At 34.4% G+C, this 15,038-nt stretch overlaps 1 protein-coding gene across 3 annotated transcripts in view; it reads right to left on the bottom strand.

The window, feature by feature from the left end:
* Window positions 1-15,038, bottom strand: part of LOC128999487 (phospholipid-transporting ATPase ABCA1-like) — a 124,816-nt gene that overhangs the window by 102,832 nt on the left and 6,946 nt on the right. For all 3 annotated transcript variants that reach the window (XM_054426039.1, XM_054426041.1, XM_054426042.1), the window contains 7 exons: window positions 14,199-14,376; window positions 12,715-12,827; window positions 10,734-10,821; window positions 9,939-10,093; window positions 7,269-7,490; window positions 4,276-4,498; window positions 782-1,003 (listed from right to left, as the gene is read on the bottom strand). In XM_054426039.1, coding sequence (XP_054282014.1) covers window positions 782-1,003; window positions 4,276-4,498; window positions 7,269-7,490; window positions 9,939-10,093; window positions 10,734-10,821; window positions 12,715-12,827; window positions 14,199-14,376 — 1,201 coding nt within the window. The remainder of the gene's footprint in view (window positions 1-781; window positions 1,004-4,275; window positions 4,499-7,268; window positions 7,491-9,938; window positions 10,094-10,733; window positions 10,822-12,714; window positions 12,828-14,198; window positions 14,377-15,038) is intronic.

Here is a 15,038-nt window from a genome sequence, read left to right as displayed (position 1 = left end):
AGATTAGCTCATACAAACACACACACACCACCTCTTCTTTATAATAGTATAGATATCTATATATATATATATATATATATATATATACATATATAAAAATTTGAACGAATGGTGTTTTTGGCCTCTGGGGACATCAAAATGAAAAAGTAAATCGGTCCCGGGCCTAAGTCTTACCATGAGACCTACGGTAATAGCTACTTCCCTATAGGGAAATTCGCTAAAATGAAAACATACACAGAATTTAACTTGTCAACTAATTGCTCGTGGTTAATTTGCATCAAGGTGAAATGATTCGTGGATAATGGGGGTGGACTACTATAATTAAATTTGACATTCAATTTTCTTGTAAAATAATTAACAGCAGCCACTACTGTTATTGTTGTTTGGTAATTACTTTTGATTATTTTTATTTTGAAATCAGTAGAACCCCTACCTAATATTCTGCCTCCGTTTCCGGTCCTCTGTTTATCCAGTCACTTCCCCGAATCGATGCCAAAAATATTTGAACTAGTAGATTCCAAAAAGAGACTTAAACAATACTGTTAACCAATCACAAGTTTAAATAATAGGTTTTTTTTATCCAGCCAAAATGTTATCAGGCCAGGGGCTCGGTCCCACGTAGGCCGGATATGAGGGGTTCTACTGTAATTGACCCAAATGTTGTGAGCTTAGTTTTAGATTATTTGACATATTTGACAGTTTGTGCACATTACCGTGACTTGACCTGTTGTACCTGATGCTTACAATAGACAATCATTATTAATAATCAAAAGAGTCTCACCAGGGAAGCTTTGATCCACGGACTCATGAAGAGGATCCAACGTACGAGGAAGCTGTACGGGAGGTAGAGGATGAAGAAGATAATTCCTCCACAAGCGGCTGAGAGATTGGCCTTGGAGAAGAAGGTGGAGAGAAGAAACGCCTGAGCGATGGTGGCCACTCCATACACACTGAGGAAGGTGAACACCAGCATGGGGTCTGCGTTCTTTAGAATGTTCCCGTACTGGAAAAGTTAATTGTATGATTAGTTAAGAGTTATCAGCTTTAAATTTGTAAAGAAAAGTTTTCAAAACTATTTGAGTATAGGCCTTAACATTGTGGTATTCACAAATACAGTAGATTTCCGACTATCCACCATAATTTGGCTGAGTGATAGTGAATGGTCAAAATCGTGAATAATGCAAACATAGCCTAAAATACCTGGGAAATAGTCAACATTGACTTTGAATGTATAAGCTATAAATACAGGTTTTGGTAAACATTTTAAATGCAGTATTCACACATTAACTTTGTTTCACAGACATCTATTGAAAAAAAAACAAATAATATTAGAGAGCCAATTTATAGGGTTGGTAATACAAATTTTTTAACACATACAAAAAGTGACTTATCAACTCATTGGTTGTAATCGGTGATTCATCGATGGTCGGTGAAGGAAACAACAGCAGCTCTATAGTCTGTCCAGTGTCCACGATATTTTGGGCCTTCTCATGCTAAACTATTTGACCGTCACTTTATATTTTCCTTATTAGTAGCATATTAGTTGCATAATATTTTGATATTTTTGCAATCACCATTAATCTGAAACAAGGTTAATCCATTTGTGGATAACCGAGAGTTTACTGTAGGTTACAAAATTATATTAACATTTTTTTATTAATAATTTGTAGTGTTCTCTTAAATTTAATGACTATTAATTAAATATATATACATTTCTTTGAATATAGACAAATTCACTTAGAAAAACACAACACATAGAGATAATGTCATCTTCCAAATTGTAAAATACTAATTCTGTAACAAAATCTCTCTGAAAACAACATTTGTTGTATAATATCAATTTTGGTCCATTCCTTGGTCTTTATTTGGTTCTATTACTATTTTAACGTCATCTGGCCGCTTTACCCGGCTAAATGCAACATAAAGTTGACCATGGGTAAACACTGGTTTTTTTCAAATAAATGCCAACTTTTGAGAAGGTTTGGCCTTGCGCTTTATTTATAGTAATAGCAAAAGCTAATCGCAACAGGAATTGAATCCTTGCGCTTTATTTATAGTAATAGCGAAAGCTAATCGCAATGGGAATTGAATCCTTGTAAATTTAAAGGGCATATTAGGATCTGTAGATATTAGTTTTATTTTTGGCATGAAAAATATGTTCCCTTTGCCTACTCCCAGTAATTACTTCTAACTTTACACTTTTTTCAGACATACCCAACACAACCAATCGTACTCCATTAACTAATCCAGACCCTAGGTTCATATTTCTTATGAGCATCACTATTGAACCAACTTTTAAAACTAATTTGTGTGGTGGCATTCCAGATGGTGTTATTGAATTTATAAACTCAATTGGTATGTTCAACCTCTCTGTAGGGTCTTCTGAAACTACTTCATCATTACTGTAGTATTCCTTATAGTCTCCTTCGATGATTTTTAATACTTCTTCATTTAAATCATCACATTGTTCATTTAAAGGACGTACAATTATTTTTCATTGGAGTAGTTTTGAATATTTTCTGGATTTATTGAGTTGCCATAAACAATTGCACAATCAGGGAGAAAAAAGTTATCTTGAATGTCAATTACCGGTGTTGCCCTATTGCTCTCTAAGGTTCCATTGCCTAAGCGTAGAAGTTTGCACGCATGTTTACTTTCAAATGTACTATACTACCTTTGACTATTAATACAACTTCTGTAGCCAATAGTCAATGATATTACTGTCCGCGAGAGTAAAGAAGTCCCTTGAGCCAGAGCGATACACAGCTATGTTCGGAGGGTATCGCGCACTATTTGCAGGCGCTAAGCATCTGGGCGCCTTGCCTCGATGTCTGTCTGTAAACAACTGTTGTAAACATAAATACTCATATCTTTGTTTTGGTAAGTGGATTATCATCATGCGGTCACGTCATTTGATTCATTGCAGTCTCGTGTGAGTTCTGTTTTGTTTTGGATGGTCCATGTAGCTATGGAGAAAACGTGGTGCTTCTATACAAAACTCTGTACACCCGGGAAAAAACGCAAAAAGGCTGACAATTATAAAGTACAAATAGATAGCTTTGATAGGTGTGTAATCGTAGATGTAATACACGATTTTTACACGAACAAACAAATTGTCTCTACAAGTAAAAATTATTACCTATTTTGAGAGGAAGAATTAATTTTAAATGGAGCAAATGGGCACTTCGGCGACTCTTAAAAGATATGGGGTTCCAAAGAAAAGAAAATGTTTGATTGGAAGGCCTGACATTGTTAATTGGAGGTTTAAGTATTTGAGAGAGATAAGAAAGCTAAGGGTACAAAAAAGGAAAATTTTCTATCTGGACGAAACTTGGATGGACAGTAATTTTACGTTCCAGAAATGTTGGCAAAGTGTAGACGTCGATGGTGTGATATGAACGCGTCAAACCGCAAGATTGTCGTAGACATTGGGTCAAACGAAGGGTTTTTGCAGGGGGGTTGGCCTATTTATAAGGCAAACAGTGCCAAAGGAGACTGTCATGGCCAAATTATTTTTTTCAACTTTGAAAAATGGATTAGTCAATGTGTATCGCCAAATTTGCTGCCAAATTCAGTCATAGTCATTGGTCATAGCCATAGTCATAGTCATTTATTAGTATTGTTTAACGTATTGTTACATTTAACTAAACAAAAATCATAAAGTAGGCTAGAAAGGTTATTAATTTGCCTTAGTAACACTAGAAAATGGGTTTCCTTCGATTGTATGACTATGCAAACAATATTATGACAGACATACATTTATAAAAATCATACCGATATTACAGTACATACAAAAATTAAGCCTAACCACTAGCGAAGCAGAGTGAAGACGGCTCTAATTGTTGCGCGAAACGTTCAAGCGTAACGCCTTCAAACTACGAATAGGCAGGAGCTCAGGGGACTTCTTTACTCTCGCGGACAAACCATATGCTTTAAATAAAGTTAAACCACATGTTTTAAAGTAAACAAAGCAGAGATGACCTAGATTCCCATGCTATTTAAATGCAAATTATTTTATTCTGTAATAACCTTTTGGTGCATAATTAAGAAAAATGAATATTTTTCCCCAAAATTTCATGCCCAGACCTTTAAAATGAGACCTCTCCCAGCTTTCTACGGCCTCCAGTTCGCTCACAATTTCATTGTAAAATTTTGGGCTTACGGAATTAGATATATAGATTTGTAGTGTTCTCTTAAATTTAATATATAGGCCTAGTGCTAGTTTTCAATACCATCCCTAATCTAATACCATCACAATATATGTTACACACTCACCACCAAGATGGCAGTAAGCATAGTAATTGTCACCATCATGGGCACAATACTGTCTATGAACCATCCTAGCCAGTGTACGAGGTTGCCGAGTCCCATCACTCTCATAGTCTCTTTCAGTCGTTGTTCCTTTTCGTACACGATAGATTTGACGATCATAGCACACGTGTAAACCCATGACAACACCATGAAGAGTGGGAAAGTGCGGGATATGGCCATCACGAACCTGGAAACAAAAGAATTAGTAATATCAATATGGTTTTCTTTTATTTAACACTCCAAGGGGCGCATCGGTCTTTTTGACCAAATTAACTTTTTCCTTAAAAAAAACTAATAATTAGTAAAAATTTAGAAAATAACAACATGGTCCTTATAGGTTTTACTGATTTATGAACATAATTTTACCTTATAAAAATAAAAATATAAAACTAGATTGACCAGCTGGATAAAAATTAGTGATGGTCGGATCCAGATATCGGACTACCGGATCCGAGCTAGAACCGGCACCGGATCGGATCCAAAAAATTCCGGATCTTGGGCTGGATCCGGTTTTGATGGATCCAATTTTTTCCCATTTTTTTACTAACACAATGCTATATGTATCCATGTACAAGACCGATTTTTTCCCAATTCTTTCCCGATTTTTTTACTAACACTAAGCTGTCTGTATCCATGTACAAGACAGATTTTTCCCCGATTTCTTTACTAACACAAAGCTGTTACACAAAAATTAATATCAAAGAATTTATATGGCAAGGCCATGTCTCAGTGTTTGTCTTTTGATGCAAATAACATATATGGCAAGGCAATGTCTCAATGTATACCTTATATCTTGATGCAAACAATTTATATGGCTAGGCCATGTCTTCGTATTTATGTGTTGATGCAAACAATTTATATGGCTGGCCATGCCTTCGTATTTGTATCTTGATGCAAACAATTTATATGGCTGGCCATGCCTTCGTATTTGTATCTTGATGCAAACAATTTATATGGCAAGGCAATGTCAATTTATATGGCAAGAACATGTCTCAGTGTTCGTCTTTTGATGCAAATAAATTACATGGCAAGGCCATGTCTCAGTGTTTGTCTCTTGATGCAAATAACTTATATAGCAAGGCCATGTCTCAGTGTTTGTCTTTTGATGCAAATAACATATATGGCAAGGCAATGTCTCAGTGTATACCTTATATCTTGATGCAAACAATTTATATGGCTAGGCCATGTCTTCGTATTTAAATGTTGATGCAAACAATTTATATGGCTAGGCCATGCCTTCGTATTTATATGGTGATGAAAACAATTTATGTCTCAGTGTTTTTCTTTTATGCAAATAACTTACATGGCATGGCCATGTCTCAGTGTTTGTCTCTTGATGCAAATAACTTATATGGCAAAGCAATGTCAATTTATATGGCAAGGCCATGTATTTGTATTTATATGTTGATGCAAACAATTTATGTCTCAGTGTTTTTCTTTTATGCAAATAACTTATATGGCATGGCCATGTCTCAGTGTTTGTCTCTTGATGCAAATAACTTATATGGCAAGGCCTACTCTCAGTGTTTGTCTCTTGATGCAAATAACTTATATGGCAAGGGCATGTATCTTTCTGAACCGAATCCGACCCGATTTTTTGCACACCTCTAATTTTTAGTTTGGACCGTTAGTGATGATTAGCTAACGGCCTATAATCTTGTCTCGGAAATATCCCGTTAGTATTTCAATCCCGCCCGATGCTTCGAGATAAAAAAATCTCAAAGTTTCCGGTCTTGTCCATCACTATAAAATACCCTGTGTCTGTGTACAAGAAGATTATCTGCATACATATTATTACATACAGGGTGAATAAAAAGTCAAGACTCCCCCATCTAATATTTTTCTAAGTTAGAACACAGTATAGTCTTCTTGTACACAGACACAGGGTATTTTACCTGTAGAACTTCACATACCCGGCTATCAGTACTGTGGACCTGGAACGAATTTAAGGAAGAGATCAACAAGAGGTATTCCAGGCATAAATAAATTGGATGCTGCATGCAAAAACCACGATATAGCATACTCAAGATCGAACTATAGTAGAATATACACAGATACCCTTTTGGTGTCATGCAAATTTAGCACAAAGTTTCATTTTATGATTTTGAAAAGTTTTAGTGTCCCCAAAAGATGAGGGATTATGGGCTCAACTGGAGATTACTCTATATATAAGATATATTAACCTTAAAACATTATCAATTTAATTTTAAACAGTATGATTTAAATTGGCATTCTGTTAATTTGGCGTACGATGATAAATCATTTACAAAGAAAACACCTCAATATATTTGTATTTGTTTGCCAAAAGACTGTTTTCTTAATAGGCCTATAGATAAATAAACAGTCAGATGTTTTTAAATTGTTTTTGGTTAAAAACAAATAATAGTTTTAGTGTGTTGTTTGATGAAGGAAAAATAAAGAGGATGGTTTGGTTTTTGTTCACATTTATTTTTGTCATTTCTGATATTTTATAATAACTGATCGTCCGTGATATCAAGTTGATTGAATCACGCATATTGGCGATATCAAATTACATTTTTTTTTTACCCGCCATTATGACAGTGTGTATCTGGATCCGGATCTGAAGATCCGAAGATCCGGAACCGAATTTTTAAAGATCCGGATCCGGTACCGAGATTTTCTTGGATCCGCCCATCACTAATAAAAATATTAAGTGGTTAAAATGTTAGTGTTAAACTCAATAAAAAAAGTGTATCAATATTTGAATCTTATTAAGAGAACTAATTAATAATATTTACATTCACATTGTATGTCCAAAGACTGTTTTTTTAGAAAAAAGGGTAGGCCTTTAATTGTTTGAGAGTTTTTGTGAAAATTACTGACCTTAGACTGGTTTAGTTGCTGTGACAAGCAGTTTGGAATGTTCTTTTTTATAAGCTACTTTTAGAGAAAGTGGCAACGCAGAACGTGTGCAACAGACATAACTGTGGTTTTACCTGTCCTCAACATAGCATGGGTAGGGGAACTGCTGCAGGAATGTTCCGGGTATATTCGTAACTCCCGTTTGCTCCTGTATCACCAGGTGGTCTATCATGTCTTGCAGGTAGGCAAACCCGTACGTGATGTACTTGAGGTCAAAGGCTGGCCGAAGTCTGGCCCCAGGACGCTGCAGAGTGTCCTGTAGAAACTCGGTGTTATCTACTCGCTCTACACTCATCCTGCAAATAAACCAGAAAACGAACTAGACGCTATAACTTCATTCTAGAGTGAACTGAAAAGTTAACAGCTTAATTATATACATCAATTTACTGAAAACCACATTTTTTTATATTTAGTTTTAATTATCATGACAATTAATATTCAACTTTATAGAGTTTAAGTTGGCAATATATCAGCTACAATTATTGAAAACATAATTCCTATTATTGCAGCTGGCCATTGAAAAAAAAACAAGGTCAGCTGAACGATCGGGTAGTATTACATAGAACTGTCATCTGAGGTTGAGTTTAAATATTGGGTCGAGTCAACAGTTGGCTTGAGAGGTCATTACAGGGTGTAAATAGTTTTCACGTTGGGTCGTTTGTTTTAAAGGTTTTATTGTTGATTGCACAAATCCTTTGCGAAGATTGTGTGATTGAAAATTCATGATTTCACCATGATTGAGCTAAAACTGAGCTGGACAACTGGATCCAGTTTCGAACCATTAAAAGGCTACTAAGATGTAGGAATATGTCCCAACTGAACTTTCCCAGAATATCTGTTGTTATCTGAGCAGCGTAAGATCTGACATTGCAATAAAAATCCCGACATTGCTGGTCAGCTTACCATGGCTCTTTTTACATGGTTCTTCTTACTTCTGAAACTATTTACCAACTACTTATTTGTTCACCAAATTTGGTCTGTATTGATCAGCTTGTGGGCTTCACTCACCTTAATTTGTTAATCCAGGACTCGTCAAATGTAACACAACGAAGACACAAACACACATACACGCACATAAAAATCGTCCTTGGATTAATTTACTCCGACGTTTCGCGGGACCAAGATAACGTCCCGCTTCCTCAGGGAATTAAAACTTTGTTTCTCTCGCGTACGCGAGCCGAACGCCTAACCACGACGTGACCTAACCAGAGTCGTGGTTAGGCGTTCGGCTCGCGTACGCGAGAGAAACAAAGTTTTAATTCCCTGAGGAAGCGGGACGTTATCTTGGTCCCGCGAAACGTCGGAGTAAATTAATCCAAGGACGATTTTTATGTGCGTGTATGTGTGTTTGTGTCTTCGTTGTGTTACATTTGACGAGTCCTGGATTAACAAATTAAGGTGAGTGAAGCCCACAAGCTGATCAATACAGTATAAAAACCTCGCCTAAAAAACATGTCTTTCAAAAATAAAAAATCAAATTTGGTCTATTCAATGCACATATTTCTGATCAATAGCTGTGATCGAATACTTTTTTCACTTAAAAATCTTATAACAGCTTGCATCTCACACTTGGTGGGATTTTCTATTATGTCACAAATTTTAGACATTGCAATATCTTGAAAAACGATTACTTGAACCTCAAAAAACAACAGCTGACCTGCTACTCACAACTCTACAAGAATGGCTGTGCCAACTCCAATACTTGGAAAGTGACCAACCCGAGGCCACTAAACAAATGGCTCTCTTACAATATTAATAATATATAACATTTTATAAGTAATTGAAATAAAACAAATAATAATATTAAAATAAATAATTTATAAAGCAAACGATTTCCACCCAACCCGATGTTCACGCAAGACCCAAAGATTAAAACTTTTTACACACCCTGACCAGAACAAAAGTAAAAAATCCTATAGCGTAGACCCCTAACATTGTATGCATTGACATGCATTGTATAATCGAATTCTCAGTCTAGGTAAAAAAACGGAGAAACAATTTGTTTATCATATTACCATGTTATATCCTTAATTAATACTTAATGGGTTTTAAACTTAAAGATCTAATTATTACTAGGGATGGACGGGATTGAATTTTTAGTTCCCGACGGGACGGGATGGGATTTTATCCTGTGCATAAAAAGGGATGTTTAAAAAGTATTGAGTATTGCAGTTACCAAAAAAGACAAATAAAATAAATTTTTACCGTTTGTGGCACTGATCTATAACAACTAGAAATTGGTAAAAATGTACAGATATAGAAACTGGTGACTCGCGATTATGGCGCGATGGTTGAAATTACTCGCGGTCACAGCACGATCGTGGAAATGACTCGCGGTCAGGGCACGATCGTCGAAATTACTCACTGTAACAGCGTGATGGTCGATATGACTCACGGTCTTGGCGTGATTGTCGCTTTGACTCGTGGTCATGGCGTGATCATTGGTATGACTCGCAGTCTCGGCGGGATTGTCAAAATAACTCCGCGGTCACGGCGCAATCGTCGTAATGACTCATAGTCACATTGGGATCGTTGACTTCGCCTCCTGCGTTCGCGGAACTATCATGAACATCTCTCACGATAACGGCGTCATCGTCACTCGTAAAACGGCAAAATCGTCAACGATTGGACAAACCCCGTCCCGAAAATCGGGATAAATATTTTCCTAAAATTTCAGGACCCGTCCATTTCTACTTATTACCATCTAAGAACTAAACACAAAATCCCTGGGTTGAGACTCCTACCTGATCTTGTACGTCGTGTTGGGGTTGAGAGTGATGTTTCCAGGGTTTATAAAGACGACGAGAGCCCACAACTTGTTGTCCTCAACCAGCTCCATACCAGCAACCATAGCCTCCGTCTCAGTGTTATACGGCACCACCTTGTCCCAGTCGAAACACTACAGACAGCAAGTTTCAATAGTCTATGGTACAATAGAGCCAGTCAGTGTTTCCTGGCAATGATTTGGCCACTTTAACTATAGACAAAAAAATTAAATATAGACTTCAGCCGTGCTACGGTTACCATGGTTAACATTAATTCTGGCGCACACCACTGGGAGCGCCGTGAAGTTACGTGGCGCGTACGCCGTAACCTATGGTAGCCGCAGCATGGCTGACGGTCTACATTTAATTCTTTTTGTCTATCCTTTAACTTAGGGTCACTTCACTGTGGCATTAATACTACTACAGTGTCTTCAGATTAGCAAGGTTGACCAGCAATTGTAGCTTAAGGTAGAAATTGTGCTGTACCAGTATAGTCAATCATGGAGAGAAATGTAAGAGTTTTACTTTACTTTTCTGACAAGATGGTTTACTTTCACAAAATAACATCATTTTACCAAATAATAATCTTTATATTATTAATGTGGTGAAATTTTGAAAAAAAAACTTGTTTCTAGATTTGTCTTTATTCCATACAATTTGTTTTTGAATCATACACAAATTTCAAAGCAAAATAATTGTCTTTTTAATGATTTGTTTATATCTAAGTTACAATTCCAGCTCTACAATCTTTCTTTCAAACTTACTGTTACTAACCTCCAAAAATTCTGTTGTATTAGTTGTAATGTTGATCAAGCGGTCAAAAGTTTCCTCCCGGTAAACAGTGTTGTTGGGATCGAGAAACCTAGTAAAAAACAAGTAATTGTTTCATAATAGTATTATATCCTCTGGATTGTTGGTAAATATAAAAAAAAGAGTGTAAATACCTGTGTATAGAATTAATCCCTTAGAATCTGTTTATTTCAGGGAACGTATTAACGCAATTTTAAAATAATTGCTGTTCTTGTTGTTATTTAAAAATACAATCGGGACTAATCATGTGTGCAGAAGGAGATAAACACATTGAATTACAAGTTAGTAAATCAAATAAACGAAGAAAATATTTAAAAAAAGAATTACGATTTCCTATATGTGTAGGAATGGACCAGCTATGAAAATAAGCATAGTCCTATTTAACAGCAACAATAGGGGTGAGAAACTGAGAAATTTATGTATTTACAATTATGTATTTATATTATTCATACCGGCAAACGTATTACTACCATAAATAAATGAAACTAAATCTTTACTAACTATTTGGAAATCTACACAGATTTTATTGACCTATTAATTAATAAAATCGGTCCTGTAGAATTGTAGATTTAGTTGTAGAAAGTTAACAAAAATCTCTCCAATTCAATATTTTCTCACCACAATAAATTAGGAGGTTGCTAAGCTTTTTTGCAAATAACTCTTAAACGGTGAGGAAATCGACCAAAGTGGAAGGTGATATTCTGAAAGAGAATAAAATTTGCTACAAAGTACCCTTTGGCGTTTTTTGAAAATATTCAAAAAAGGCCACCTAAAGTTAACTACAAATGTAAATTTGAAAATATAAACTATAAAAAAAACAGTTTTTAATGTATCTTTGCTTTTTATTCTTTTTTCACCACAAATATTTAATAAAATCAAACTTTCATAATTATTTGCAAATCTACACAAATAAGGCTTTCCAACGATACATTAGTTAACAAAATCGGTCCAGTAGAAGTCTAGATTTAGTTGTACAAAGTTTAACAAAAATATCCCTAATTCAGTATTTTGAACAACTAAAAATTTGGAGGTCACTTAGCTAATTTGACAAACACTTTTAAATGGTGAGTAAATCGTAGAAAATGCACGTGATATTCTGAAAGAAGATAAAATTTCCTACAAATACCTTCTGTGTAATTCTTGAAATTATTTAATAAAGGCAGCCAAAAGCTGACTACAAATATAAACTTGAAAATAAAAACCTGAAAAAACAGTTTTTAATGCATTTTTGTTATTTTTATTTTTCCACCACAAATATTAAATAAAATCAAACTTTCATAATTATTTGCAAATCTACATGAGTAAGGCTTTCCAATGACTCATTAATTAACAAAATCGGTCCGGTAGAAGTCTAGATTTAGTTGTACAAAGTTTAACAAAAATATCCCAAACTCAATATTTTCTCATTATTATAAATTCGGAGGTTGCTTAGCTTTTTTGCAAATAACTTTTAAATGGTAAGGAAATCGACCAAAGTGGAAGGTGATATTCTGAAAGAGAATAAAATTTCCTACAAATTGATACCATACACTTCTTGGAAATACTCAAAAAAGGCCGCAAAAAGTCTCACCCAAATAAAAAGTGTGAAAAACACCGTTTTCAATGTATTTCTTATGGAAAACATGTTTTTTCCCGCCATAAATCATAACAAACACAAACTTTTATAATTATTTGCAAATCTACACGAATTAAGCTTTCCAACTACCCAATAGTTATTAAATTTGGTCCAGTAGAACTCTAGATTTAATTGTACAAAGATTTTCTAAACTGAAATATATATAGAATAGATTTTTTTTTAATCAGCTCTTATGACAGTACATATCTGTCTTGAATTTTTCAAGATCCGGATGCGGTACCAACATTTTCTTGGATCCGCCCATCACTAATTAGTATTGAAGTTTATTTAAAAAAAAATGGAACCTATAGACAGAATAAAGATATTTACCTATCCAGATCTTCTTTGAAAGTTGTTATGGTTTTGTTGTAATTTTTCCCAAGGAAGCTGTGAAGAAAAGTGTTGTTCAACAAGGCCTCACCTCTAGGAGAGTCGAAAAACAACTGAAAATAATTTAAATCTGCTATTAAACGTTTGTAATATTATATGTAACATATCAATTCATAGCTCTTTCAGTACTATGAACTAATAAATTTAAACATGAAAGTCATTGGTGATCAGTGGGATTTGAACAATGGCCTTCAGGCAAGAAACCATTAGACCAGTCACACCCACCTATGTAAAAATATATCAAACCGTAAATTTATACTTTTTTACATCCATGAGGTTTTTGACTCTATGAACTATAATTATATTTTTAGTTTGTAGTTCATAAAATAGCACTAGTATATTAAAATATTCTTCAATAACAAACAAAAATAATATTTGATATTTACATAGATCAAATTATCATCCCAACACCAGAAGGTAAAGTACACAGCAATCTACAAACCCTCAAAAAGAAGAAAACCAAAAACCAATGTCAAAACTCACCATTTAATCAGTTCCTGAAACAGTTAGAAATTCTTTGAGAAAGTTTCGTATATTTTTTCTAGCATGTTCAGGGCTAGAGTCTTTATGAAAGGGACCAAACCCATTTTTAAAATTGTAAGTCAAAGGTAGTTTTGAAATTAACTTAAATTAAATTGAAAATATATATATAAAATATGTTTTAGTATGCAGTTAACACAAATTACTCGGCTGTTTAAGTAAACAAAATCTTTTTTTCATAAGAAATACATTTGGATTTTGATGGTCAGTGGGACAAAGCCCAAGGACTTTTATTACAGGAATTTGTGAAAGGGGGCGTATACACAAAAAATACTTAATTTTGACACATTGTTTGTGAAAATCCGTCAATTATTAACAGAAAAGGAGTGTTTTGTATAAATCGCTTTCTCGTATTATATATAAGGATACTAGCAAACAATATGTTATTTTATTTAAGTAAAAAGTTCTTCATTTTAATTTACTTATTTAAATTTGTTTAAAAACGCTACTAGTCTTAATTTCCTGGCAGTAAAACTAGTCCCTGAACAAAATTTAGCATCCACGACTTTTAAATTAACTGCATTTGATTCTTAAATTTTATCACAAAAACTATTAAAACACTAAATAATAACTCTTTGTACTGACATATTTTTATGACATGATTATGTAACGAAATGTAATTTACTTTTGAAGAATGAGTTCTATTTAGTTAGGTACTGATTGCACCAGTGTCTAGAGCCCAGAATCGATTTTAGTCAGGAACTGGTTCAAGTAAGAATGAATGGCACATCACTCAGCAAATAAATTTCATTTTACATTTTCCATTTGTTTCACAGTGGTATCTACAGTATGCTAAATTATTCAAGAGTAAAAATTGTATGCAATTAAGAGTAAAAATTGAAAAAAATCTATTTGCATACATAGATGATAACCAAAAGACTAACCTTAATTATTGCCAACTGTGCAGTGTTGTTGTACAGCAATGTCTTCAGTTGGGGTAGAGTGAAGTTTGCAAGGTTGTTACTGAAATCATGAGCTTCTTTGACGATTGCAAATGCTGAGTTCAACTTTTCCATAATCCTCTTGGTAACCACTGTTTCAGGTGTGTACAAAATTTTCCCTCTGAAATTTTACATGTGTTAATACAGGAAACATATAGAGTGAGATAAATTTGTAACACATTTTCAGGGTAGATGGTCTTTTTGTAAAGGGTACAACAAATAATTGTATGTCATAATTGTAGTTGTATAGTTGTATATAATTGTTGTTGTGTGTTATATGTAATGAAAGTTGTAAATGTTTTTTTCAATACTATATAGCTCCTTTTTTTAATTGTCTCGTCATTCAATCAACTATTACAAAAGATAACAAAACAACATGGGTGTAACATCAATAAACAAACCGATCGCCTATAACCTATAGGCGCCTATAAAATGGTACCTATCTTGACAAATTATTTGCAGTGGCCTATACTACGGACCGTGGCCCACTGGGTTGGTAACATTATTGAAAATAACACGACATTTTGGCTGTAAAAAATAGCACAATGAGTAAAATACTATTTAAGCAGCTACTGTCATGACAGGAAGGTCATATTCCTTTAAAACTAGATTACATCATCCTTTATAAGATATGTTGATTAAAAATGCATGTAAACGTCAATATTTACGTAACAGCCAATTTACAGTATATTTGCTTTTTGGAAATGCCTCAATACTATATTATTTACATTATTTGCTGCCAATGAAGCCGCACGACCATATAAACGAGGAGGCCCCAGTTCA

Source organism: Macrosteles quadrilineatus, unplaced genomic scaffold (genome assembly GCF_028750875.1).
Source record: "Macrosteles quadrilineatus isolate MER2022 unplaced genomic scaffold, UCM_ALF_1.0 Scaffold_8__2_contigs__length_117827958, whole genome shotgun sequence".
Classification (NCBI taxonomy): Eukaryota; Metazoa; Arthropoda; class Insecta; order Hemiptera; family Cicadellidae; genus Macrosteles; species Macrosteles quadrilineatus.
The sequence above is the reverse complement of the archived record's forward strand: the minus strand, read 5'-3'. Positions and strand labels throughout refer to the sequence as shown.